The sequence below is a fragment of the Amblyomma americanum genome, chromosome 6, assembly GCF_052857255.1.
Source record: "Amblyomma americanum isolate KBUSLIRL-KWMA chromosome 6, ASM5285725v1, whole genome shotgun sequence".
NCBI classification, from domain to species: Eukaryota; Metazoa; Arthropoda; class Arachnida; order Ixodida; family Ixodidae; genus Amblyomma; species Amblyomma americanum.
Genome location: NC_135502.1, coordinates 197,740,815 through 197,767,988, shown reverse-complemented (window position 1 = coordinate 197,767,988; position 27,174 = coordinate 197,740,815). Strand labels below are relative to the sequence as shown.

The following is a 27,174-nucleotide window of genomic DNA, read 5'->3' as shown; positions in this document are numbered from 1 at the left end:
TGCGAGAGTCATCATGCAACGTTAGGAGCGCAGGATAAGCGGTGCCGTTGGTACACCTCTCTACGCTTACACCGTGATTCCGATACACGGGCGGCTGCTGCGTGTGGTCGGTGTGGTGCCGTTGATGAACGGCTGAGTGACGTGTGCGAGCTTGACGGTGGGACTGAGACCGGCGAAAGACCCGCCCGACGACCCTTCGAGCCCGTCCGTGAAGGCGCAGTACCGCCGTCCATCGCCGCAAACTGTGGCCACCAACGATGGCTGGGTGCTTCGATAACATCCAGTTCAATCGGCCCGAGTGGATGGAGCTGGGTGAAAAACGGAACACGATAGCGTCGGTTGTCGCTGGGTCGTTGGTGAGCTTCTCCTGCTTTGCCTCGTCAGCTCGCGCTTTCGAGGGTCGTTTGAGGAGTCCCGTTCTGTGCATCCTTGTGCACTTCTTCGGTTTTGGTTTAGGCTAAAGACGCGCTCAAAACCGCCAGCGAACAAAAACAAAACATGCAGCAGCAAATGTTGGGAGTCTGGACGAAACGCAAGGTACCCTGAACAGTTCAAACTGCTTCTTGAGTTCAATGACAAGGCTGAACCGAGCATGGTGTAATGCAATGACAGAGGAAACAATACCCTAGGCGGCAATTATGGTATTCATGCCTTTTTAAAGGGAACCGGGCACATTTCAGTGCTTTGTCTGGGTGCACTGCTGCCAGCTTCTGTCCGCAGCAATAGTGTTTAGCTGGTTTTGTTAAGCATGTTATAGGCACATGATGGCCAATGCGTTTTGCTGGTAGCACATACCATGCAGAACATTTAACTGCTGCGGCTTCTTAAGATCGTCGGACATGCTGCTTGACTTCTGGGGGTTTAACGTCCCAAAGCGACACAGGCTAGAGGGACGCCGTAGTGAAGGGCTCCGGAAATTTCGACCACCTGGGGCGACCACCTGGGGTTCTTACCGTGCACTGACATCGCACAGTACACGGGCTTCTAGTATTTCGCCTCCATCGAAATGCGATCACCGTGGCAGGAATCGGACCCGCGTCTTCCGGGTCAGCAGCCGAGCGCCATGACCACTGGGCCACCGCGGCGGGGAAGTTTTTATGTATCTAGGGCAGTAAAGTAGTACTGAAAATTTCCCCTGAGTCAAAAGCTGACTGTGTGGCTACTGTGAGTAGTGTGTAAGTTGCAGCTGTTTGTGCCGCGTGAAGGTTGGAGTGCTAACAGCTTTTCTCCTTGCGACGAAAGAACAAAGCAGTGGGTGCTGTCGCGAGTTCCCTGCAGTGTTATCTGTTTTTCCATGTCCTGTCTAGTTCTTCATTGGCTGGTGGATCATCATTGATGTGGCAGCGCACTACCCTTCCAATGACGACTTCAACCATGCATTCCACGTCTGCGGAGTCATGAGCACATTGTCCTTGTTCATGTAAGTGCCTTTTGAATAGACACTGAGGATAGCTGCATCCAATTCTTGGTCGTTGTGCTTATGTTGATGCTTGTTTGCCAGATCCTTTCTTGCCATTCAGTGCAGTTAAAAACGAGTAAGAAGACTGGACAGGCTTTACGGAATGGCAATCGGCATCTTTCGCACGGTTACGTTAGGACTGAAAGACTTTATCACCGTTGGAAGTTGATGGGATCAGTGCGCTTAAAGGGGTCCTGCGACGTAGATCAAGCGTGAAGTCCTTTTACTTTGCATGCAAAGTAACATTGCAACTCCTGACGCCCAAAGAGATCACCAAAATCGTAATATTTAATATTTTAATCTTCTCCAGAAGTGCTCGCTTTGAGCCGATGGCATCGCAACGCAGCGGAAATGAGGCAGCATCCAGATTGAGCGCTGCCTTTTTGGTTGGTTGAATGCCCAGTTAGAATATTGTTCCTTCCTTTGTACTCACAAAATGTATACAGCATATTATGTATCTGTGTGCTGTAAGCTTTTTGCTTGCCACTAATACTGAAAAGAAGCAGTAAATGTGAATGAAAATTAACAAGAATAACACAAGGGGCGACACTTTCCATTCTGCTTCAAACTTTCGTGCTTCGTACAAGCAAGTGCTGTTGTTTAAATCACACCAAGAAGGCAGGGCAAAAAAAAGAGGCGGCAGGCACACCTTGCCCAAAGACCTGAATAGAAAAGCCGGACAGGAGACAAGGTTAGTGGGGGGGTGTTAGCCTTTCAATCCTACCAGCAAAGAAACATCCTGAAGCTTCCTGTGTAAAGTTAGTCACTCCTGCTCTGTCTATGGGGCTGGGGAGGGGGGCATCAATATGCACTGCTGTGGGCTGCTCCAGCAAAGCAACAATTGCATGCAAGCTTCCACTACATGTAGCTAGGTGCGGTTCTGATTGGTGGCGCCTAATCTCAACATGGGTGAACGAAATGGATGAGTGAAACGCGTGTTCCTCTGATATTCTTATTTTGAATTTTCTGGTTTGGTTTATGGGTGTCTAACGTCTCAAAGTGACTCAAGCTATGAAGGAAGCCATAGTGAAGGGCTCTGGAAATTTCTACCACCTGGGGTTCTTTAACTTGCACTGACATTGCACAGTGCACGGGCCTCTAGAATTTCGCCTCCATCGAAATTTGACCATCACAGCTGGGATCGAACCTGCATCTTTTGGGTCAGCAGCCAAGCGCCATAACCACTGAGCCACCGCGGCGGCTTTTGAGTTTTCTTAGTGGAATAACTTTTGTTTGCATGCTCTGATTTCAATAATTATTTTTACACTGATCTCTGAAATGCATAATGAAGCAGTTTAATCATATTAATTGGCACTGAAAAAAAACATCACAATGACTGGTTTTGTCTGTTTTGAAATAAAAATTATTTCTACTAGAACTGCTAAACGCACTACACGATGCAATACATCAGATTTTAGCTTATTGGTTATACTTCCTAGCAAAAAATAAACGACCAGAACTATGTGTGCAAAACTTTTCGAAACTTTATTGATTACAAATGCTGCTAAGGCAAAAAACAATACAAGCAAAACAAAACTAAGCCACTGCACTGAGCCAGAAGTTGATTACAAAAAAAAATTAATATGCAAAATGTTGCACAGGCTCTTGGCTACCATTCTTGTGATCTTCAGCTGCACACACAATGCACTGCACTTCCCGTGATGATGTAAAGTGGGGGTAGATGTGCTGCACATTACACTTGTTCAGAGGTCCGTTTTTTTTTTATACAGCAGAGCTTGCAATTCCTCTCTTCCTCTCTATTTTTTTTTTTTTTTTTTCGGTGGGTAGTGAATGTGCTCTGTGGATGAAAAGGGGGCCGCGGCCTTCCATCACATCATCATAATAAAAAAATCTGCTGGCGCATTTAGTAAAATATTTTTACGGTAAAATATTGATGCTGAGCAGTTTGTACAAGAACGCTAGCAGGCTTGTCGGCTAGCACGAATCTACATCGCACAGCAACAAGATAGACTTGCGCCGGTACAACCTCCGGCACAAACAAGACAAGTCTTCTACAATCCCGGCGACCAGGTTTGGGTGTGGATACCTGTTCGACGGCGAGGCTTGTTCGAAAAACTCATTTGTCGCTATTTCGGTCCTTATAAAGTCTTGCGGTGCGTCAGCGACGTTAATTACGAGGTACTCCCAGACAAGACACTTGCAGAGCAGAGACGTCGACTACCCCATCTAGAGATCGTCCATGCTTTACGCATGAAGCCCTATTTTGCGCGGTTATGTACTTGTGTGTGCGCATTCTTTTCCGCGTGTTCTTTTTAAGAGGGGAGGAATGCCAGGTTTCGCTCATGCAAAAAGACGTTGGAGCTGGTGATGATTGGATTGAAGAATGTTGAAGCTCGCTGTATCTCCTCCTGAAGTACGGGCTGCCAAGCTGTCGGGTCCCTGTCTTGTCACCAACACCGTGACAATATCATGACAGTATGTTGCAAAGACCCTAAAACACCAAATAAAACCACTCATCATTTACAAATCAAGTGTGCCACTTAAAATACAACGTAAACAGTACAACGAAACAGGTGCGAGCACACGCTGATGTTCCGGGGCTCTGAGACAAAGTCTCGTTATTGGAACTGAAATTCAATCATTCCGCATTGTTGTCTAACTTACCACTGCGCTCTAAAAAAAAAAAAAAGGAAGACTGCATCAGAACCAACTTAAGTACTCAGAGTAGCCTTTCGTATTTGAAAAGCGCATAGCGAAATGGAGGCCATAAACATGGACTGGGAGACTATGTCCAATCAAAGTTTCACTTTTCATGTCGCCCCTTCACATAAGAAAATTAGAAAAAAAAAACTGAAACCGAAGTGATGGTGTTATAGAAGCAAACTAAATGGCGGAGGTTAATGTCGGTGATATATGACCAACGGCCTATGACGCGGTAAGGAAAGAGTTAAGAAAGGGCGTCCAGGCAGTTGTGTGTGTAGTTGATTGTGTGGTCTTTTCTAGGTTACAGAAGCCCTGCTATAAGTGAAACTCACCTTTTTGTGGTTGGATTAGCCTTGTCCTCGGTGGTCTTCTTAGATCAGTCACTTTTCACTGCAGGATCAACGCTGTCTCCAATGGCCAAATTCGTGGCGACTCTTATACTACTGGCTGCATTGGTCAGAGAGGTGAGATGCTGCCTCTTCCTATGGGGGGCCGTGTTTGTGCAAGAAGTGTGCTTGGCTTTTGTGGCTTCCACATGGATCACAGTGGAGCAGGACTGAACAGTGTAGGAAATGCCACATCTCTCATTATGGCTATTCTTGGGCGTTGGGCACCCAGCATTGCTGGAGGCAAATCACCAACGTCAAAGTTGACATGATACTCCGAGTGCAGGCATGCCAGAGGTGGGTCAAAGAAATGCTTCTTTGTGTTTCGGCCTTCATATCCCAGCTGTAGATTGTTGCATCTGTTGTTTTCCACACTGCATGCGAATTTCGTGAAATCTGCCGAGAATTCCAAATTCACTGTCAGCATCCGTGCCACTTTCACAGCGCCAGTGTATTTGGCTGGAAGTGGGACTCATACATCAGGTGTTTGTTTGAGAGCACTGCTGTTGCGGCACGTGGGTGCATGATTTCATGGGCTTTTATTTTTAAAGCAAATGCCAAAACAGTTATCAAAATAACAGTTGATGCATTATGGTTGAGAGCAGGTAGGCAGATGGTTTTTGACACTCACAAAGTGAAGAAGGGAGGGGAAAGGCTCAGGGTGCTTTTTGCTCCTTTGTTCACTTTGTGAATTGAATCAGGTGTTTTTAGGGATGCTCTACAATTTTGCACTGGAATTTAGCAATACTTAGCAATACGTTCGACATGATTTAACTACTCAGTTGATACAGAAGACTTTCTCCCCTAGCATGGTCAAGACCACGGTTGAAGTTCCGTTCTCCTACTCCGCACCTTTATATCCTTAATCCTTGGATAAAGTTAAGTGAGGCACATGCTTTATGTGTCTGTGTACTGCCCACCCTCAAAAATTTATGGAGTGCAGTATTAGCAAAATAACCCAAGTTCATTGCCACCCTTGAACATGGCCTGCAGTGCAGCCTAATTGTGATTGTGCAAGTTGCACTTTTTCTTCACGATTTTCATGGGAAATTACCTCACAGTGTTACACTATATCATGTGCCTACTTGCAGACACGACATTTAAGGTTCTTCATCAATATACTAGCTTTTGCTGCTGCTCCCCACTACCCTTGTAAAGAAAGTCATTTTCGGTTCCATTCCAAATTCTTGCAACCTTATAACTTTTAACAACAATGTCCAAGGACACCACAAATCACCAATTCAGTACCCTCTGCATACTGTACAGTGGTTTCAATTATGCTTTTAAATGGCATACTGAAAGATGATGGTAGTAGCTTCATGTCATCTGAAAACGCCCCAGGGAGCTTCCTGTCGCAAGAGGAAATGTATACACACATGAAATTCAGTTGCACTTTGCAGATCTTTTTTTCCCAAACAAGTGTGGGCGTGGCCCTTAGTCAAGTGTATGCGGTCTGTTGTTGTAGGCATCGATCGATCAAAATAAAATTTGGTCTTGCTAACTGCTAAAGAAACTGTCGGTCATTAGCAGATGGGTTGGTGTAGATACTATATTTGGAGCTTAGAAACAGAGTACTGCCTCCTCAATGCAGTCTATGCAGAGGCACACTCCCGAGAGCCAGAGCGTAAACTGTGTCACCGATTTCCTGCAGACACTCTGGATGTGATAGCTGAAGTCTGCAAACATGATTGAAATATATTTTTTTTTTCCTTCGTGCTGGACGGTTTCTGAAGTCGCATGAAAGATTGGCTTTGTTGCTCCAGTGGGTGTTTGTCGCAAGTGCTTGAGCCCCTCATGTTAGAGTGGGCGTGAATCCGCTTATGCTTACCACCACTGTGAGACAGGCTTACCCTTTGGGACTCTTCAAGTGGAAGGAATCAATGCGAGTGGCCACAACACAGGTTCTCCCATGGCTGCCGCCACACCTGCACTTTCGTTACTTAGAAGGATGCACGACCAAAACAAGTCGCATTTAACCCTATAATGGACACATTTGTTTTCCAGAATGGTACCCAAATTGTCATTTAGTACCTGTGAATCAGAGTCTGTTGGCCTAGTTGGTTCATTGCTATCAACAGATTAATCCAGCACAAAATAATGACACATTTTTTTTTATGTCCTCTTTGCATCATACTGGATTAATCTGTTGTTAGTACCTATCTGTCAGCGAACCAAGAAAATGCTTTTGACGAGCCGAACTCATCTTATACCAAACATGGACTGGCTGAAAACACGCAACAAGCCTCACTTGTCCAAGTCCACTCAGGGGTTGAAACACTGGCTGTCGGTGTATTCTTCTCGCTTTGTGCTAACACTTTGTAGTGCTTGTTTGACACTGGAGTGGCAGATGGGCAGGCAAGTGATGTGTCAGCCATCGACGCACATCACATGGACTTGGAGGAGTACAACTGATGCTGGGCTTCTGGTCAAGAAACAGCAGTTTTACCAAAGAACGGTACTAATGTAGGCAGTGCAGTTGGTGTCTCTTTCCCTGCCCCTGCTTTTCAAGTTCACTTTTAATGGCTGCGTGCAGACCATAATTCTAGCGTGGCAGGAAAATTTTTAAATGTAATTTCCTTGGCAAGAAATATATCGGGCCATAGAATGAATGAGGGACGTACACTTAAGAGATGCATGAAATATTAAAAGGGAAGTGCAGCCCTGTAACTGCCATGTTTATGTAAGTAAGGGGCATAGGAGAGAACAAAATTGGTCGGATTAGTCTTCAGTGTCGTTTGAAGCACAGTATGCATCTCTCTTTGTCAGGGCATCCTGCTAGTTGTATTTTTTTTCTTCCCAGTTATGCTGGTGCGGATTTGGCAGCAAAAGACGCATGTGTGGCTCAGAAGAGCGGTTTTAAAAATGAGATATTTTTTCCCTCCACTAGATTACAGCTTGCGATTACTCTGTGATTACTGGGCGAATGGCCTGTATGCATTGCATTGTATTTTGCTTACGAAAACAACGGTTGGCAGCGACAGTACATGTATTTTGAAGGGTGACCTTTGTTCAGTTGGCCCTTTACAGTGTCCCTGTGAGCCCAGTCACAGTGCCTGCATTAGTGTGAGCCTAGCTTTGTGTAGTGCAAAACGTTCCTTCAGCCTTGTAGCCGGTATTCTCACATTCATAGTGCATTTGAATGCAGTGTGTCACACTGGCCTGTGTCTTGTTTGGGCTTTTTTTTATCCTAAAATTAGGTGCCAGATGTCATCTGGGTACAGCCTTGCTACAAGCAAGGTACTGAAGCTGAGGAGCTCTCTGTGCAGGTGCACGAGTGTGGCTCTTCCTCGGGTTCGCCCTTGGCTTTGGGTCTCTCATCGCCTCCTGCTGGATCCTCTTTGGCGACTATGTCACACAAGGTCTGTCCCTCCTCTCGTCCTAACGGCTTGTCCCATCTGGGGGGTGCCTAATGGCAGCTTAGAAGTATCTTCTGAAGAAAGCAAAATGATAGGTGTAAGAGACAGGGAGAGCGGGTCAGGGAACAAGCGTGAGTTAATGATGTCCTAGTTGTCAGGCATAGGGTGGGCGCAGCTGGCAAAGGACAGAGTTAATTGGAGAGACATGGGAGAGGCCTTTGCCCTGCAGTGGGTGCAGTCAGGCTGCTGCTGCTGATGATGAGTGCGAAGGCAAGAGAACTGGTGCATAGCAGGAGGCATAAGAGAGTCTGATGGGTGAAGGAGATTGGCAAGTTTGCGGGGATATTTTGGTAGCTGCAGCTGGTGCATGACAGGGTTGATTATGGGAGAGGCAGTGAACATAGTTAGGCTGATGATTCCACAGCTTTGCTGAGTTGGGCTTCACAAATGGTAATTCTTTTCTTGAATGCATTCACCTCTCTGCACAGTGCATGCAGCAGAGTCAATTGATGTGTAGCCATGGAGGACTTAACAGCTGCTCTTAGCATCCTGCAAATGAAGAGAGAAGCAAGTATGCATTGCTTGATGTTGGTCTCTCACCACATGTGACTTGCCTGTTTGAATGCCTTGGGAGGATGCAGTTCTGTGTTAACGCTGTAGCTGCGGATTGGCCACTTGTGTTGTGTGTCTTCAACGCCATGTCTGGGAAGCGCTCAGTTGTGCGTCTACAGCCGAGCCCAGTTATATCGAATTAACCTTGATATCGAATAGTTTCTGAGCACCATACAGCTACAACGGGATTGTATAGGAAGGTGCACAGCTGTATCTCACAAAAATTTAGTGGTGACGAGGAATGACGACCTGGTGGGCCAAGATCACAACGTCTGCCTCATCGTAGACAATAGCTGGGCCCACTGCTCCAGTGCTAGTTTCAGCTACATTGCTTGCACTTCGCTTCCTGTGCCGAACGCTATGTTGATGTTTCAACCATTGGACTAGGGTATAATCCGAGCGGTGAAGATTGGTTGTAGGAAACATTTGATTTAACAGCAGAACCTGAAGACTGGAAGAGACTTAAAAATCAACCTCTTAGGTGCCCTGTCTATGCTGAGTTTGTTGGGCAGTGGTGTCAAAAACGAAACTATACAGAACTGCTTGTGACATTCTGGTCTCTGCTTTCCTAGAGAAGATGGAGCAAATTCTTTGTTGAACGAGCTCGACGAAGCCGTCACGGGTCTCGGTTATTTGTGGGACCAGTTGTCCGAATTTCGTGGTGCTGTTTGTGATGGGGCAGACGTTGCGAAATTTGTCTCCGCCGACGACAACGTTGAGAGCATGGGAGAGCTTGTGGATGAAGACATCATTGTGACAAGGACTTGAGAGAACATGTACCCACGGGCTTTGACATGCTGCATGCACTCAACATGGTTTGTCACTATTGCGCGTCAATAGAAGGCTGCGGTCTCAGCTGTACGGAGTCCATCGATAACATTGAAAAATGTGTTCTCTTCGAGGCAGTGTGAAGAAACATTAAAAATTGACGACTATTTCACTTCGTAATCTTCATGCAGTAAGTTGCTATTATAGAGATATGTTTTTTTCCCATCTTACTGAGTTTGTGTATTGTACTTTCATATCAAATTACTCGTATCGAACTGTGTAGGCGTTTTTTGGAAGTACGATATATGCAGGTTCAATTGTAACGTAATGCATAACACCATACTTAAGCAGCAGTCGCCACCTTTTTCTCGTCAGTGCTGACTGTTGCCATGCTTCTGCTGTGGGCCCTGTTTGCAGGTCGTCTGAGAGATGAGAGGTTTTTCGACGACCCAAAGCTGGCCCATGTTGTGCCAGTTAGTAAGTATGAAGGCCAGACTGTGCCAGGTGTAGTAGAATAGTAACACTTCGGGGCATTGCATCGAGTGTGTCGAGAGGCTGTGCACAAGGGGAAACTCTGTACTCTCGCTCTAGGTTGGCAGACGTTGCAGCTGGCCACCTTGCGTGGTGAAGCGGCTGCTTTACTCATTCCATACTTTTTCTCTTGGCTCTTTTCAGTTCAGCAACACCATGTAGCAGCAAATACGAGAAATTTGATGATAATGGATAAGGACACAATTCCGATCTGTTCGGAATAGCGCTGCGTTCTTGAAGGCAGCGTTTTGAATCCCTTTGCTCAAAATGACTTTCGCTCTTTTTTGGGTGTGTGTGACAGATGAGCAGGCAGGCAAAACTATGGGTGGCATCATGTGCAGTGCTTGCGAGGTGCACTGGCAGCTTCCTCGTCACTATTGGCTACACAGTTGAGAGTCAGCGTGCAGTTTTAGAGAAAGGGTTGCAGCTGCGAATGGGATTCTGCTCTTGCTCTGCTTTGCTTAGGGTGATTGTAATTTTTAATTTGTCTATTTATTGCACCTTCAGAGCCAAAGGCAATAAAGAGGGGAGTGGTTGCAAATAACAACAAATATGTAAACAGATATGTCTCAGAAGAAAACTACTTCATCCTCCTGTTTATGCCATGCCAGCTAATGTGTTGTAGAAATGCTGGTTATCACTGATGTCAGCAATTTCCCTGGGAAGTTGGCTCATCTCCTGAGCCATGCAAAGAAGTGTGTGCTGCGCACTAACCCAGCACTGCAAGATTTTTCTCGCTGAAGACCTTAGTGAAGAAGTTGGATTTGCCTTCAAGGTGTTGTGTGACAGGGCAAAGACCTTGAAGGTTGTAGGCGCCATCAGACCTCATGCTTTCAAATTGTCAAGCAAGGTCAATATGCCATTCCTGTCTTTTTCGAAAATGGAGTTTGCCTGCTGTTTCTATCAGGACAATGCCATCTAATTTCCGTTTTTAAGAAACACTGATTCTCTGGCTGTTTCCGGCTATATTTATGAGCATAAGAGGCGTCTATTACCAAGAAAGCTTCTCACCGCTCGATTCAGTCAAGACCAAAAGGGACGCTCAATGTTTAGATGTAAAGGCCAGTGTAGCCTAGCCTCGGCATGCAAAAGGTTGCTAATGAAAGCAGCCAGTGGTAGCAGCATCTCTGTCGACAGAGGCCAGCAGGGAATGTTTTTCAATGCAGGGAGGGAGATCCAGTGGCCAGGCATCGCCATTTTCCTGCAAAACTCGTTCATCTTCCTTGGGTAAGCAGAAAGTGGGAAACTTATGCTCTTGTGGTGTTTTGTTGTGTTGCCACAGCTCTGTCACCTGTGAATGTTTGGAAAATGTGGTGGAGGTGCATATGTACCATGCGTAGTCACGTAATGAGCCCAGTACCCACTTTTGACAATATAGATTTTTTTACCCTTAGCTATTCGTAGCACGTTCCTCAGTTTTTATACCGTCCACATCCCGGGCCTTGGCAGCGTGTCTAGATGCTGCGCACTGATAACATCATGGCGGGTTTGTTTATCTTTTGACAGGAGCTCCTGCGAAGGGGGTGGCGCTTGGGCAAGCTTAGTAGAGCGCCAAGACGTTGTGTTCCATTGACAGTGGCTTGATCGGCGCACTGATGTGTGCCCGGGCAGTGCCGCTGTATGCTTAGAAACAAAGCGACCACTCGAGAAACGGATAGGAGCCCAGCAGTTTAAACCAGAACACTAAAACATCCTCTACACTCTGACTACTTTGAAGCAAGCAGGACCTTCAGACCCCCTGGTGGTTTGACAGGCTCGAGATAACAAAAGTGCCTAACCTCTCACTGCAGCCAAGGCTTTGACATTTGCATTACAAACTCGTAACCGTTGTGCAGGTTTTTTTAACCTCACGTAAAGAACGTGCAGTTACAGATACAGCCAAACTTCATTTTAGCTAAATCGAATGTTATTAATTATTGACTAACTCGAACTGTTCCTAAACATTTTTATCAAACACATGCATTTCTTACTTATAGATCGAACGTGGTTTGCCGTAAAACAGGTACATTGGAGTGCCGAACTGTGCCCGCTCTGACGGCAGGTGGAAGGCTTTGCCTCACTACATGTGTGACTGCTAGTGGTGCGAGCCATGCGGCAAGCATTCGAGGCACGGTTCACACTTTATCTTGCATTTTCCAATAGCGCCACAGAAGATATACAGTTAAACCTGGATGCAACGAACCTCTATATACCGAATTCCTTGATATAACGAAGTTTTTTTAACTTCCCAACGCTGCCCCCATTCCAGCGCATGTATTTGAGACCCGCATGTAACAAAAGTGTAGCGGTGGTTGACCTTGACACAACGAATGCTAAGCCAACTGTCTGTTAGCTTGTGCCGGAGTACGAAATTTGGCAGAAAAGTTTCAGGACGATAAAGCATTAACTGGCATGAAAACAACGTCAACAATCGCAATGAGCGACAGCAGTTGAGACAACGCGTCGTGGTCCAGCGTCGTCTGCGCATCTCTGTTGCTTTCGCTTTTGGAATGCTATACCACGTGGCAATACAATAGTTCATCCTCAAAAGCAGCGAAAGATGATAGGGCATAGCAAAAACGAAATGGCAAGAGCAGTGTGCGCTCATCGCTGCCACGCAGCTGCTCGTGTGATTCAGGCACCGATGCTCGCGCATCGGGACTCAGGAGCAGGGACGGCGGAGAGCGAGAGGGGCAACATGCACATGTAGGAGGGAAAGACCTTCCTCCATGGAGCATGCGGAAAGAAGCAAGTGCCTCCGCAGTCTGTCTCCTCTCCCCACCCCACTTGTGGCGTTGCACGAGCCACGGAGGAAGTGGCGCTGCAGCTGCTGCGGCAGTTGCGCTATCATCGCGATCGCAAAACGCTTCTCCACGTTTATGACTTCAAGTAATGCTGCATTCTGTAAACATATTAAAGGTGATTTCACATACATTTATTTCTTATTTCAGTGTCCGTTCTGCACTGTCCTTTCGACTCCTCTCGGGAAAACTGCATGTAACAAAAAATTCCGGACTTTCTTCAACTTTGTTATATCCAGGTTTAGCTGTAGCAGCAAGAACAGCTAGTGTCCAAGTGGTTGGCACCCATTTGCACCTCTCGCACCCGTCGTAGTGCCCAGAATCCAGTGACATAGTCGGTTGTTGTAGCTTTCCAGCAGCCATCTGCTGCTCACGTCAACTGGGAACGGAGGTGGTGACGTACGATTTTTTACGCAACACCACTGTAATGCAAGAAAGCCACCCTTGCTGGCATTTGACCTGCCATTGCTACTAGGGAGCTGTGCGGGGAAACCAACCTAACTGACGTTTTCTGCTCTGTTTTTTTGCGGCCTTCACAGTTGCTACGAGCAGCTTCAAAATGCTGCTAAAAACTACGGGAAATGACTCTCCCAGTTGTCGTTCCTCCACTGACTAATACCGCTGTCACACGGGCACTTCGGATCGCGATCGGTATCGATTGCGGTTGATGTTTGAAGCGCGATCGAGATGGACAGCTGCTACACCTATCCACTCGATTCCGATCAGCTAGTTAGATCGCTACATACGAGATGGCGCTACTCTTTCTATCATCATCACCGTTGGTTTGTAATAAATTAGAATTAATAATTGTTTTTAGAACTGTCTTGTGAAAATTTCAAATTATGAGCAGAAAAAGCAGCTTAATCACTTTCCGATGCAACCATGGTTACACATTGCACTGATGGCCTGACACACTGCGATAGCCGGCGGGGACGCATGTGCGAAAAGAGAGTGTGGTTCCTGCGGCATGCCGGCGGCACAACATCCGATCGCAGCTCGTCGCCTGCGTCCAACCTGCTAGATGGCAACGACGGAAAGCGGCAGTCAATGCGAGTGCGTAGAGCGCCAGCCTGGATGCCGGCGTCAGAAAAATGCGCTATATTATAGTTTGTTAACGTTCATAGCGAGCTCTGGGATCGATGAATGTCAAATATGCATAATTTCTGAGGATTGTTGGCCCATACCGAGTTGCTGGTAGAAGTGACGACTGCGATACAACCAAATTTCATCCCATAGCCGCTTTGGTGCTGCTGCCTGGTGCGGTTCGCCTGGCGTCTGCTAGCTCTGTTGCTGAAGGCATCGCGAAGTCGTGGAAATCGAACGTATCTTATTATGGGGCGGGTTCACATTTAAGAGGAGCCGAGCGTAGCACGTTTATTTGAGCGCTGGCCAGGCCCGAATCGCCCTGAGCTGCGGCATAGATGCGAAACCAGCTAGGCTTAGCGACGACCAGGGCAGCCAGGGACCAGCGTAGTTCGTCGCTCGACGTTCCCGCAGGCGGTGTTGTTGCTGAAAGCTTCACTCTAGCACAGGCATGCTGTCCTTGTTCGAATATAAGAGGCAGCCTTTCTGGTAGTATGGCTGTTTTGTATTTTCTTGTGCGAATGTGAAGTACGCAGCCGGTCAGCTGGCCAGCCTGGATCCCATCTGCCGGCGTCATAAAAATTAACGAAAGATTGTTCTTGGCGTAAATAATAAACACCGGGGTAAGAAATGTGTAAACTATATCATTTCTGAGGATCGCTGGTCAATACTAAGTTGCTGGTAGAAGTAACAACTGTCATACGAGCAAATTTCTTGCCACAGTCGCCTCGCATCTGTCTCTGGCCCGCCGTTGCGGTCCGGCTCGTTTGGCGCCCGCTAGCTCCGCTGCCGAAGAGGTTGGAAATTGACCATATTATTATTTTTTTGCGAGGTGTTGCTGTTGACATTAAAGCGATGTGAAGAGTAGGCCTTCTATTATAGCGCAGACGACTTCGGAAGCGCAGACCGCTGCGGCTCCGATGCGAAACAGGATAGGCCTAGCGACGACCGGGGCATCCAGGCATCAGCACAGCTCGTCGCCCGGAGCGCCCGCGGGCGGCGCCGTTGCTGAACGCTCGCAACATAAGCAGGCATCCTTTGTCACTGCTGGAGTGTAGCTTTAGTACTCTTTTAGTTTTAGCTCGAATATTCTGTTTCAGTTATTGCATAGTCTGGGAACGAGGCTCGCAGCGATGCCTCGATCGCTCGCCGTGTAGCAACGCTGGATCTGCATGGAGTTCGATCGACTTGATTGCGATCAAAAGTGCCCTTGTGACAGTAGTATAAATATCGTTTCTCCAGCATGAGTTTTCAGCTAAATTTTAGATTACGAACCTCAGCTGTATCTATCATGACTTTTTACCTATTTGCTATAACGGGGTTTCACCGTAGATATCTTCCAGTATTTTTACATACGTCTGCTATAGCGACTCCACAGCCCCCACAGTCAGCAGTAAAAAATTATAGGATTTCACTTAAGTCTGCCTAAGAGCGGAAATGCAAGAGCCTTTCCCTTTCCTCTCTTTCTCCCTCCATGTTTCATTTTTTATTTTAGTTTTTCTTATTGTTTCCATTCTATTTTTTCTGTTTATAATAATAAAAATAATTTTTATTGGTTTAGTTCTTTCCTTTTTATTTTTGCATTTTGTTTCTATTTCTCATTTTTCTTTTCCACCGCTATCATCATCATTGCTGTACCAATTATCGCTATCATCATCACTATCTCTAGCAATATTGCAATCAGTAGCGATCATTATCCTTATCACTACCATCATATCCCTATTGCCAGCTATCATTACATATATGTTGCTTATCAACTGTTGCTTAATCAACTTTTACATTTTATGTTAATTACCATACAACTTATGATTGACAGTTCGTGCAGACAACTTTTGCCTACAGCTTGCATCTGCAACTTCCGTCCGCGCCACTCATGAGCAAAGAATGGCGTTCGCCTTAAAATTCCAATAAGGAAAGGTGTCAGTCAGGGAGACACAATCTCGCCAATGCTATTCACCACCTGTTTGCAGGAGGTATTCAGAGGCCTGGATTGGGAACAGTTGGGGATAAGAATTAATGGAGAATACCGAAGTAATCTGCGATTCACTCAGGAGAACCACTCAGGAGATGAACTCTAAAGCGTGACAAGTTTAAGACGGGCGACATGCACAAGCTGTGTGGAGGGTGCTGCGGGAGGAGAGTTGGGGTGCAGGGGCGTGAGTTTGTAGGTCACATTACTCAGTGCCTCAAGACGTGGTAAGGACCCACACAACGAGGCAGCAGCTTCTCACACAGGCCCCCACAGCGTGTAGTGAGCTAGAGGATGAGGGAGCCGGGAGGGTAGTGGACGTCACAGTGATAAAGGTTGTAACGACGTTTTTGAGCGGTCTGAGAAGCATTGAGACAATCCCGAGCGATTTGGCGGGCGGCGTCCTCTCAGGCAATGGCATCGCAAGGGTCACTGCTGGTAGAAGGGTCATGAGGCAGTAAGGTATCAAAGGGTAGCAACAGGTCACGGCCAAAGAGGAGGTAGAAGGGGGAGTATCCGGTGGTATCATGACGTGAGGAATTGTAGGCGAACGTCACGGAAGGTAAACTGATGTCCTAATCAAGGTGATGGCTGGAGACATACACAGACAGCATATCCGTCAGGGTGCGGTTAAGGCGCTCAGTAAAGCCATTTTTTTGGGGATGGTAGGCCGTCTTGAACTTGTGACGGGTGGAGTATGAGCGGAGAAGGTCGTGGACCACTTCAGAAAGAAAGCAGGGGCCTTGATCCGTAAGCAGTTGACGAGGAGCGCCATGAAGCAGGATGATGTCATGGAGAAGAAAGTCGGCGACATAGCAGGCACAGCTGGTCGGGATAGCGCGCGTTATAGTACCGGGTAGTGTAATCAGTCGCAACAGCAATGCACTTGTTCCTGGAAGTCGATGTGGCAAAAGGCCCAAGGAGATTTATTTATTTATTTAGTACATACTGTTGGCCTCAATTTGAGGCTGTAACAGGATCGGGTTTACATACATATGAAAAAGTGCGAAAGAAAAAGAAATAAAAAAAAAGAAAGAAACAGCAGAGAAGGAACTTTTTCACTTTACACAAAGGTACACGTAAACGCACATAGTGACACTGTTGTTAATAATTTTCAAGATGGTTTGTTAACTTCGATACAAATGCTTCAGGGGACATCTGGTTCACAATTTCTGGAGGCAACATATTCCACTCATGAATCACATGTGAGAAAAATGAAAATTTGAATGTATCACTACGGTATCTATATTCGGATAGGTGTTTTTCATGTTTTGTTCTTGTGACACGTGTGTTAGGCTCAAGCAGATATCTAGTCTTTTCTAGTTTTGTGCGATCATTCAAAAGGAGGAACAGAAACTTAAGCCGCAGCAATCTGGCTCGTGTGTGGATTGTAGAGAGGCCGGCTTTTTGCAGATGCAGTGTGGGGGATTCATGACGACTGTATTTGTTGAAAATAAATCGGACAGCTTTTCTCTGGACACCTTCTAATCTATCAATACATTGTTTAGTGTAGGGCAGCCAAGTAAAAATACTGTATTCTAGCACAGAATGAACAAGTGAAATGTATGCCAAAAGTTCTGTTTCCGGTGAAGCAAGTTGAAGGGAACGTCTTATCATGTAAAGAGCAGAATGCGCCTTTGTGGTAATGTGTGTCACGTGCTCGTTCCATCGTAGGTCCAAGGCGATAATAACGCCAAGATACTTGAACTGCTCTACCTTTGTGAGTGTCTTCTGTTCGATTTCATAATTGTAATTTAATGGCTGTTTCTTTCTAGTGACTGTCATGCAGACAGTTTTTTCCAGGTTGAGGGCCATCTGCCAGTTGTCACACCATTTCGATACAGAGTGCAGTGAGTTGTTTAAGGCAATTTGGTCGGCAGGGCTATTGATTTCTTTGTAGATGATGCAGTCATCCGTGAACATGCGTACTGTTGCATCGATATTCTTGCTCAAATCATTAATAAAAAGAAGGAAAATAAGTGGTGCAAGCACTGACCCCTGTGGCATGCCAGATGGTGCAAGCACTGACCCCTGTGGCACGCCAGAGAATACTTCCGCCAAGTCTGACTCGCTGCTTTCAAAGAAGACAAACTGGTGACGACCATTTAAATAGGCTTTTAACCAATTAGTTATTGTACCATTACCAAGGCAGTGAACTAGCTTATAGTGAAGCTTAGGATGAGATACCCGGTCGAAGGCTTTTGACCAATCAAGGAAAATCATATCTGTTTGCCCCCCTTTATCGATTGTCATAGCTAAGTCATGGACCGTTTCTAGTAATTGTGTCGTCGTAGACAAACCTTTTCGGAAGCCATGTTGATTGGGAATAATTAATTTGTGGTCTTCAACAAACGTTGTAATGTGCTTCAAAATGAAATGTTCTAGGATTTTACAGACCGTAGATGTAAGAGAAATAGGACGGTAGTTGGAAACATTGGCTGGGTCTCCTGATTTATGTATCAGAATTACCTTAGCTATTTTCCACATTTCTGGTAGTTCTGCAGTTTCTATTGATTTCTTATATAAAACTAGCAGGTATCTCGAAATCCATTCAGCGTAACGTTTCAGGAATGCATTCGGTATACTGTCTGGACCTGTCGATTTCTTTGTGTTAATACTGAGAAGTAAGGCAAATATTCCTTCTTCAGTTATTGTTATTTGCTCGAGTGTATTGTTTTTGCCATTAATCTGGGGTTCTATTGCATGGATTGTGCCATCATCAAGTGTAAACACAGATTTAAAGTAATTGTTAAAGGAAGTAGCAGTGATTCGTTCTCCGTTCGGATGGGGTTTACTTTTTCTAGTCTTTGAGGTCATGTACCGCCAGAATTTATGAGGAGCGGTCTTGATAAAATTAGTTAATGTGACGTTCATATATTCCTGCTTGGCCGCTTTCACAGCTTGTTTTAGTGCCTGTGAATGGCTGCGGATTTTCACAGCGTAACTTGGCAAGTGAAGTCTATGTTTCAGCTTTCTTAATCGAGCAATCTTGCATGATAGCTACAAAAGATAGTCATAACTGGTTGACAGACACTGTGGGAACTTGAGAGCTAGAAAAAAAATTTGTGTATGACAGTTCCAAATGGTCAAGAATGCTGGTATCATCAGCTTTGGACCAGTCAAAAATCCATGCTTTCCGTCTTTGAACAGAAGTCGGTGTTCTTAATGGGAGGACACATAATGTAGCCTTATGATCTGAAAGACCATCTACTACCTCACATGAATAATTTGTAAACTGAACTGTGTCACTAATAAACGTAAGATGAAGAGTACTAGTGCTTGTTTTCGTAACGCACGTTGGGTCGCGGATTACTTGAATGAGACCGGAGTTAAAAGAGATATCAAGCAGTGCTTTTGCGCTAAGTATGTCTGTGTTACCATGGTGAAGGGTATCCCAATTGATGCAAGGGAGGTTAAAATCGCCTGTAAGAACAACTTTTTTTGACTCGCTTAAATGATGTTCCATGTAATCTGCCATCAGACACAACGTTTCATCGGTATCGTCAGGTGGCCGGTACATCGTGCCTAAGTGAAGCAAGCATTGACCCATGGTGATTTTGCACCAAAGCGCTTCAACGTCATCAATAGCTGGCATGGTCGCTGCATGTATGCTATCTTTGATTAAGATTGCCACTCCACCGCCACGTGTACCTCGGTCCTTACGCATCACGGTAAAGCCAGGCGGAAAAATATCCGCATCTGATATGCTGGGAGACAACCAGGTTTCAGTTATGGTGATAACGGCAGGGCTATGTTCGATTATAAAGACTTCAAGTTCAGTTGTTTTATTCACAATGCTTCTGGCATTTATGTTGGCTATTGTTAAGAAGCAGAGCGTGTCGTGCTTGTTCAGTTTTTTTTTGTTCGTGTTACTCGTTTCTTTCCTACAGCTACTTTGGTTTCCTTATCATCGTCCCAGGTATAGAGCACATCGTTAACTTTAATCTTGTCAAAGGCCGACGAAACTTTGTCACCTTTATCCTTGTTTGATTTACAGCTGTCCCAAAGCTTTTTTCGGACGTTACGAAGTCATGGCGAGAAGTCTTCGCTTACCGATATTTCGCAGTCCTTCAATTTGTGGCAGTTTTGGAAGATTTTTGCTTTGTCTCGAAAATCACAAAACTTTAGAATGACAGGTCGGGTTTTGTTGGCCTTTGCTGCGCCTAGGCGATGAATTCTTTCAACTCCCGAGATTGTTACACCAAGGGTGGTAGCTATAACGCCCTCAAGTACTTCAGTCTCAAGGTCCTGTTTAGTTTCTTTTGATTCTTTTATCCCATAGACAATTACATTGGACCTCCTACTCCTGTTGTCTGGGTCATCAACTTGATGTAGCAGTTTGTTCACACTGCTTTCTAAACACGAAACCTTTTCTTCGACGCCAGCAATTCTCGTTTCTAGAAGGGATAGCGTGTCCAGTTTAGCGTGGATTGCTTCTAATGACTCATTAGTAGCCTTGTTTTCATTTTTGATCTCAGTAACATCAGCAGTAATCTTGCGCACTTCACTCAACACTTCTTGCAAAGAAGGGCCTGGATTCAATTCCACATCACCGGCTAACAACAGCAGGCACTTTAAGCAGGCGAGATATTCAAAAATGGTAGAACACATTTGCCGTGGACATGGCAGCACCAACAGGAAGATGTCATTACTTCGAAAACATTTGTCGAAACGCTTTCTTACCTGAACGAAGAAAACAAGAGGGTTACTGGCCATCATCCTAGCAGTGCCGCCATGCCCAATGCCGGTGTGGGGCGTCGCCGTATCTATAGGCAGATGATATCGATGCCATTGTGCTTCTTGGCGCGCTTCCGGGCGGCGCGCAGCCGAGGAATTCTAGCTGGCCGAGCATTTCGTCGTGGGTAGCCTGTTCCCGCGGATCGTTGCAGCGCTCATCGGTTGGCAGAATGGATGGTGTCAGCACCACGTCTGGGATCCGGACGCCGTAGACATAGTCGTTGACGTACAGCACAAGACCAAGGGCCTGAACGAAGAAAACGAGAGGGTTACTGGTCGTCATCCTAGCAGTGCCGCCATGCCCAATCCAAGATGAGACTAACATGGAAAAATGGGTCAGTCGGAACATCGATGGGCTGAAGCTGGCCACTAGGCAGAAGCGGGGTGTTTTCAGGCACTGATATTGATGGCAGGCAGCAACGTAACTGCGGACAGAGCGGTAAAGGTCAGACTAGAAGAACCACCGGCGCACGCTGTCATAAGTGCGTGACACACTGAGGAGCCCTGCAGTAGGAGCGTTATGAAGTTGGGCAGGTACAGTGGAGTGGAGATGCGTTGGGACGACGAGCAAGAGGTCGGCACCATCAAGGTGCATATTGCGATGGCACAGAGTATCGTGATGCAGCACGAACAGGATCAGAGCAGGATCGGAAGGGTGGCATTGGAGGGTGTTGATTATGGGGCTTAGAGATGGATCATGGTGCTGCTCGTCGCCGATGTGTAAAAAGTCCGAGACGGAGAAAACACAATCGTCGTTATCACGGTTGTGTGAATCAGGAGGATCGACAGGATGGCAGGAGAAAAACAGTGTCTTGGTGCAGTTGGCCGGACATGTACATGACAGAAAATGAGTATTCCTGCAAGCGCAAGGCCCAGCGACCCAGACAGCCTGTAGGGTCTTGAAAAGAGGACAACCAACACAAGGCATTGTGGTCTGTAGCTACGCAGAATGGCTGCCCAAACAAATAAGGGCGGAATTCGGTTAACGCCCAAACAAGTACAAGGCACTCCAACTCAGTAATGTAATAGTTACGTTTAGAGGCAGATAGCAGGCGGCTGGCGTAGGCAATGACACGATAGTGGTCGTGCTGGCGCTGTGCAAGGATGGCACCAATACCACGGCCACTGGTGTCGGTGCGAAGTTCCGTAGGTGCGGAGGGTTGAAATGGGCCACCACAGGTGGAGCAGTGCGGGCTGCAACAAGTGCGATAAAGGTGCGAGCTTGGTCAAGGCCCCAATAGAAAGGCACATCCTTCTTCAGGAGGGTGGTAAGGGGATGGGCCTTGTCGGCGAAGGTTGAGATAAACCAGCAGAAATACGAGCAGAGCCCGAGGAAACTGTGCACATTGCTTGAACTGGGGGTTGGGAACTCGCGAATGGCACAAATTTTGTCAGGGTGGTGCTTGACACCAGAAGCATCAACCAAGTGGCCGAGGACCTTAATTTGGCACTGGCGGAAGGTGCACTTCTTGGAGTTCAGTTGGAGACTGGCGCGGTGGAAGACAGCAAGGAGAGTAGAAAGACGGTGTAGGTGGCTGCGAAAAAGGAAGAAAACGATTGCGTCATCTAGATAGCACAGGCACGTCGTCCATTTGAAGCCACACAAGAGCGAGTCCATCATGCGCTCGAAGGTAGCAGGAGCGTTGCAGAGGCTGAAAAGCATGACTTTGAATTGGTACAGGCCATCGGGTGTGACAAAGGCAGTCTTCTCACGAACCCGTTCATCAACAGCAATACGCCAGTAGCCTGAACGGAGATCAATAGAAGAAAAATAGCTGGCACCGTGTAGGCAGTCGAGGGTATCATCAATTCTCGGAAGAGGGTAGACGTCTTTCTTTGTTATCTGATTAAGATGGCGGTAGTTGACACAGAAGCACCAAGTACCATCTTTCTTTATGACCGGCACCACAGGGGACGCCCAAGGACTCCTAGAAGGCTAGATAATGTTGTTCGCCAGCATCTTGTCCACCTCTGTCTGAATGACATGGCGCTCAGGAAGGGAGACACGTTAGGGCCTTCTGTGTATGGGGTTGGCATCACCTGTATTTATGCGATTGGTCACGACAGTAGTTTGGCCGAGAGGATTATTCCCTAAATCGAAGACATCATTGTAGGAAACAAAGGGTGCAGAGGGCACTGGCGTGATCAGGTGGCATATCCACCGCAGTCACTGCAGAAGTAAGGCCCGGACGTGAAGCGGCCGAGCGGGGGTCATGGAGACCAGGCTGGGGCCCAGCTGTTAGTTCAGGGAGTGCGGTGCCTCAGGGTAAAACTTGGGTAGAGAGGCTGAAGTTCAGAATCGGAAGGTAGGTGCGGCTACAGGTGACGGTCAGGATGCGGTGTGTGAAAGAACCTTAAGCTGAAGGTAATATCCTTGACTGGGTAAGTGATGTAAGCACCATCTGGAACGGGGGTAAACGGGAACGTTGGAGCATAGACTGCAGCATCGCGCGGCAGGCGTGTAAATTCAGCAGCACGTAAGTAGGGCGCCTTGGTATTGGCGCTTTCAGAGCAGAGAAGCAGGTCCAAACGAAGAAGGCCAATGAAGCAATCAATTAGCGCCACACGGGTCGTTAAAGAGTCAATTTTGAGGATCACATCGTGGGTGGTCGAGGACAGTGAATAGTACAAGTAAAGTTCAACCGGCAATGCAAACACGCGCAGTGCACATTCCAACGACGGCAGCAGCACTTCCATCAGTGACATGAACGGCTGAGGTCAGAGTGGGTGTCACAATTTTCTTCAGGCGACGGCGAAAGGAGGAGCTCAAGACAGAAATTTGGCCGTACAATAACCGTCAGTGTCAATCAGAGCGATAACTGGCGCACCGTTCACACTGATATTGAGGAGGTTGCTGCGAGGGTCAGGAGAGGATTTTCGGGCCAGGTCGTCAATGCAGCATCACCTCCGGGAGCTGCATTTGGTTAGTTTTCCAAATGAGAGCCAGGTAAGGGTAGAGTGGATGGGTGTTGAAGTTGTGGCAAATGGGAGCGGTGAACCTGATGTGAAGGTGAACGGCTGGACCTGCACGGGGTCGGAGTGCCAGAAGCGTGTGGGAACTCTGCATGAGAAGACATCTGGCATGGTCTGTAGTCTGCACAACGACCACAATCAGAACTAGGTCCGTAGTTGGTACGACGGTCAAAATTAGAGCTATAGGTTGAGGTGGCGAAAAACCAACGGCTGCAGCAGTGGCGGGAAATGTGGGCGATATGCGAGCAGGTGAAGCAGATTGGCCGGTCGTCTGAGGTGCACCAATCCGCAAGATTCCGGTAACAGTAGCACGGCAGGATGGTGGGAGTCGGTGAAGCAGCAGCAACCAGTGGAGCGGTAGTTGGTGAACAGGGCGATGCAGAGGACAGGCCAGAATTGAGACCCACGTTTGCGAACTCCTGGCGGACGACGGCCTGGATCAGGGCAGTCTCAGCATCATCAGCAGGCTGAGGAGCAAAGGCGACGAGAGTCATAGCCTCCAGTTCTCTCCGTACAATTCGGGTTAAATTGGCAGGATGGGACGGCTGCTGCAGTGTTGGCAGGTCTTTGCAGGAGGATGTCACCGCGGTGTTCGGATGGTGGTCGAAACGTGGAGTAATATGGCAGTGTTTGGCTTGCTCAAACTGCCGGCATACTTGGAGGACGGAGTCAACTATTGCGCAGTCTTTGCAGAGAACCAGGTTAAAAGCGTCATCAGCGATTCCTTAGGATGTAGCCCACCTTGTCAGTCTCTACTTTGCGGAAAAGAGCGAGGACGTCCTGGATGTACAAGAGATATGACTCTGTGGACTACTGAGCTAGAGAAGCAGGGCTTTTTCTAGCGCCGAGCAAATAAGTCCCGGAGCTTCTGCTTACAGGTGTCCCAAGAGGTAAAGTCTTCCTCATGCGCCTTGAACCAGACGCGCGCCTTGCCCGCTGTTATGACTGGAGTAGCATCCCACCGCTGGCCATCAGTTGTTATGGCTCGGGTAGCATCCCACCGCTGGCCATGAGATGGTACGGCTTGCCGAGCTAGTAGCGTGTTTCACCAAGCATCAGGTACAGGAACACCGCCGCTGTGCCAGTAGAGGAAGGAACGTGAGTCGGAGACGGGGAGTAGTAGAAACAAGAGAAAAACTGTATTCACATATTTACAGCGTTGGTTACAAACAAAAACAAATTAAAACTGAGAAGATGTCTCAGGGAATCGCTGGTCGTCGAACATGTCGACTGCTTTAAATAGCCTCTCCCGTCGTCTTCCCGCCTTTTTCGTCCAATGACAGGGACTCCGTCTTGGGCGCAGTCTTTGGGTGGAGTCAACAACCTCATTGGCTGACTTTCCCAGCTTGCCGAAGCCTGACATTCATTGACGGTGCTCTTCTCTCCATCTTCTTCCTCGGCTAGGTCACAGGGATAAACCTCCTGAAAGTATTCTTTCTGCAGGTCAGCTCCTCGCCGACAAGTGGGCGCCGAATACCAAATGCAGCTGGCTTTTAGTTAATCAAGAGGCTCTACAGGAAGCTGGCCGGGGGGCCTACGCCGTCGACATAAGAGCAAAGCACAGATGAGTGACAGCCCCTCATCCCCGTGCGTGGCACCACTGAAAGAAGCCGGCTAGACTTAGTGGTTCGCCGCGTCGGGCGCTGCATTCCTTGGTCGCGTGGGAGGGCGTATTTGTATTCGGAGAAGCACCACAGTAGCAGGACCCTGCGCTGCCTTTATGACTGGCATAATTGAAGACTGCTCTGGTGGGAACACACAAGAGAGAGGGGGGTGGGGTGTATAGACACAACAGCTTGTCCGCCACCCGAAGAGGTCTGGCAGTGGTTGCAGCCAACGCTGCTCCCTGCAGAGACCTGGAGCTGCATCGGTTCTGCCTCGCATCGCGGCCACAAAAGGTGCCCGGGTCACGAGGCTGCGCCACGACAACTGTCGGTGCTGGGGGCGACGCTGCAGCCTGAGGTGTGTCGGACGGCATAGGGATGGATCTAATTTGAGGACCACTGCGGGGGTCCAAGGCGTGGTCCTGGTGTATTGCCCCGCACAACCTCTACCAAATATTACGAGGGGTTAGTCCAGCAGCAGGCGCGGCAGGCCACTGACAGAAGGCCCATGAAAAGCCAAGTCACCCAAGCACTAGCTGCAGCGTCCTAGATGTCAACTACACAGTGGCAGAACATCCTCTTTGCTTTGCGACTGTGTACTGTAACAATATGGTAGACCGTTCGATATTTGCTTTAGTAAACTCTGGCACACGCTCACCATAAAGTTTCCTTTTACAGGTAAGTTCAAAAATGTCCGTAGGTATGGCTCCATGGGAAATACCAGCTTGGAATGTCACTGCATACTACTTGAACATACTGGCAATGTTATTAGTGCTCTTTGGAGAATGCTGTGACCAGTGATTCCATTCTGTTATTTGAACCAGCTGTTCTAGTAACTCTAGCAACTTCCAATAACAGCTCCTAATAGCTGTTATATAAGTTTTGGCGGTGTTACTGGAGCTGCTGCCATTGAATTCTCTAATCAGTACTGATAGCATTACAGTTGGGTAATTTCTGGATGCACAACTTCCACTGACAGCTTCCAATAACTGTTATTGGAAGTTGTGAGTAATGACAAAGCTTAACATTCCTGCATATGTCTAAGGCTCCGCATTCCCTTTCCTGCAACAGGGCCCTGGTGTTCAAGTTTGGCCGTACAGAAGACCTCTGGGGATGAGTCGCAAGGTCTGGATCACAAGGGGGACCCAGGAAAAAAATTTCTTTTGCGAAATTCTAAAGAAGAAATCGTACTTAAGGAGCAGCCACACTTTTCACTTGCGGTTTTGTTTTGCCAACTGAAATTTTCCGTGTTGGCTGCTTGTACCTTCACTCTGCTGAACATGCTGCATGTTGCTGTCATGTGAAATATGCTTTATGATGCGAAAGATCTGCATTGTAGGTGACCTCATTGTTTTTAAGGTAAATGTTGCTGTCAGCATGGCTTCCTGCTACAACTGCACTGTTATTTGCGGAATCTTGTCCCAGTTGTAAGCTTCAAACTTCTATATGCCTGTACGCTATAGTGTTCTTTTACATTAGCTCCAATAATGTCCTTTTTTCAGCTGACTATGAATAGAATTATTTATTACTATGTTTCATAGAGAGGAGTGTTCCAGGTGTAGTTGGGACCATTGTTCACTGTTTTTGGTCTTGCTGTACAATGGGTTGTGTTCATTGTATTTTGCTTCAATAAATTTCGGTATGCATTTCCTCCTCTGCTGAAAACAAAAAAAGTGCTGGTTCAAAAATGATTGCACACACAAACATTTATTGAAGCTCTTGACTGATGTGGTTCTTGAAATATAGTGTAAATGCGCTGCTTTCGTTTCCCACTGAACGACTGCAGTATTGTTTCCATATCTGTGCTTTTGTATCTGCAGGTGTCTTCAGTGCATTTCTCGGTAGGAACATTTTGTGCTTCAGAAAGCCGTGCTGTCAGCCTAGGTGTTGCATAATGTAAAGAAAATTAACACAAAAATAGACAATTGAGATTACAATTTTTGCTTGTTGGGCTTTGTTGTATAGTTTCATTTTGGTGGGAGGTAAGGACAGCACAAAAAAAGGGACGGGACACTTGAAGGCAGGCACGACGAGTGTTCGTCATGTGTGCCTTCAAGTGTCTCGTCCCTTTTTTGCACTGTCCTTCCACCAAAGGGTCATTCCACGCCAAACGTCCCAGACGTTGCGCTCGACTATCTCCAATTTGTCCAAAAAAATTCATAAAACTTATCCTGGTGTGCATAATCACACCCTGAAATATTTTTGTCGAAAAAAATTTATTCGCGTGGTGAGGGCAGTTTGAATATTTAGAA

The 27,174-nt window shown here is 46.9% G+C and overlaps 1 protein-coding gene across 1 annotated transcript; it reads left to right on the top strand.

Moving 5' to 3' along the window:
• Window positions 1–26,572, top strand: LOC144094336 (transmembrane protein 50A). Its single transcript, XM_077628306.1, has 6 exons — window positions 1–356; window positions 1,308–1,420; window positions 4,520–4,587; window positions 7,776–7,868; window positions 10,943–11,003; window positions 25,994–26,572. Exons 1-6 carry the CDS (start codon window positions 258–260, stop codon window positions 26,037–26,039), a joined length of 480 nt encoding a protein of 159 aa, XP_077484432.1. The 5' UTR covers window positions 1–257; the 3' UTR covers window positions 26,040–26,572.
• The last annotated feature ends 602 nt before the right edge of the window (window positions 26,573–27,174 follow it).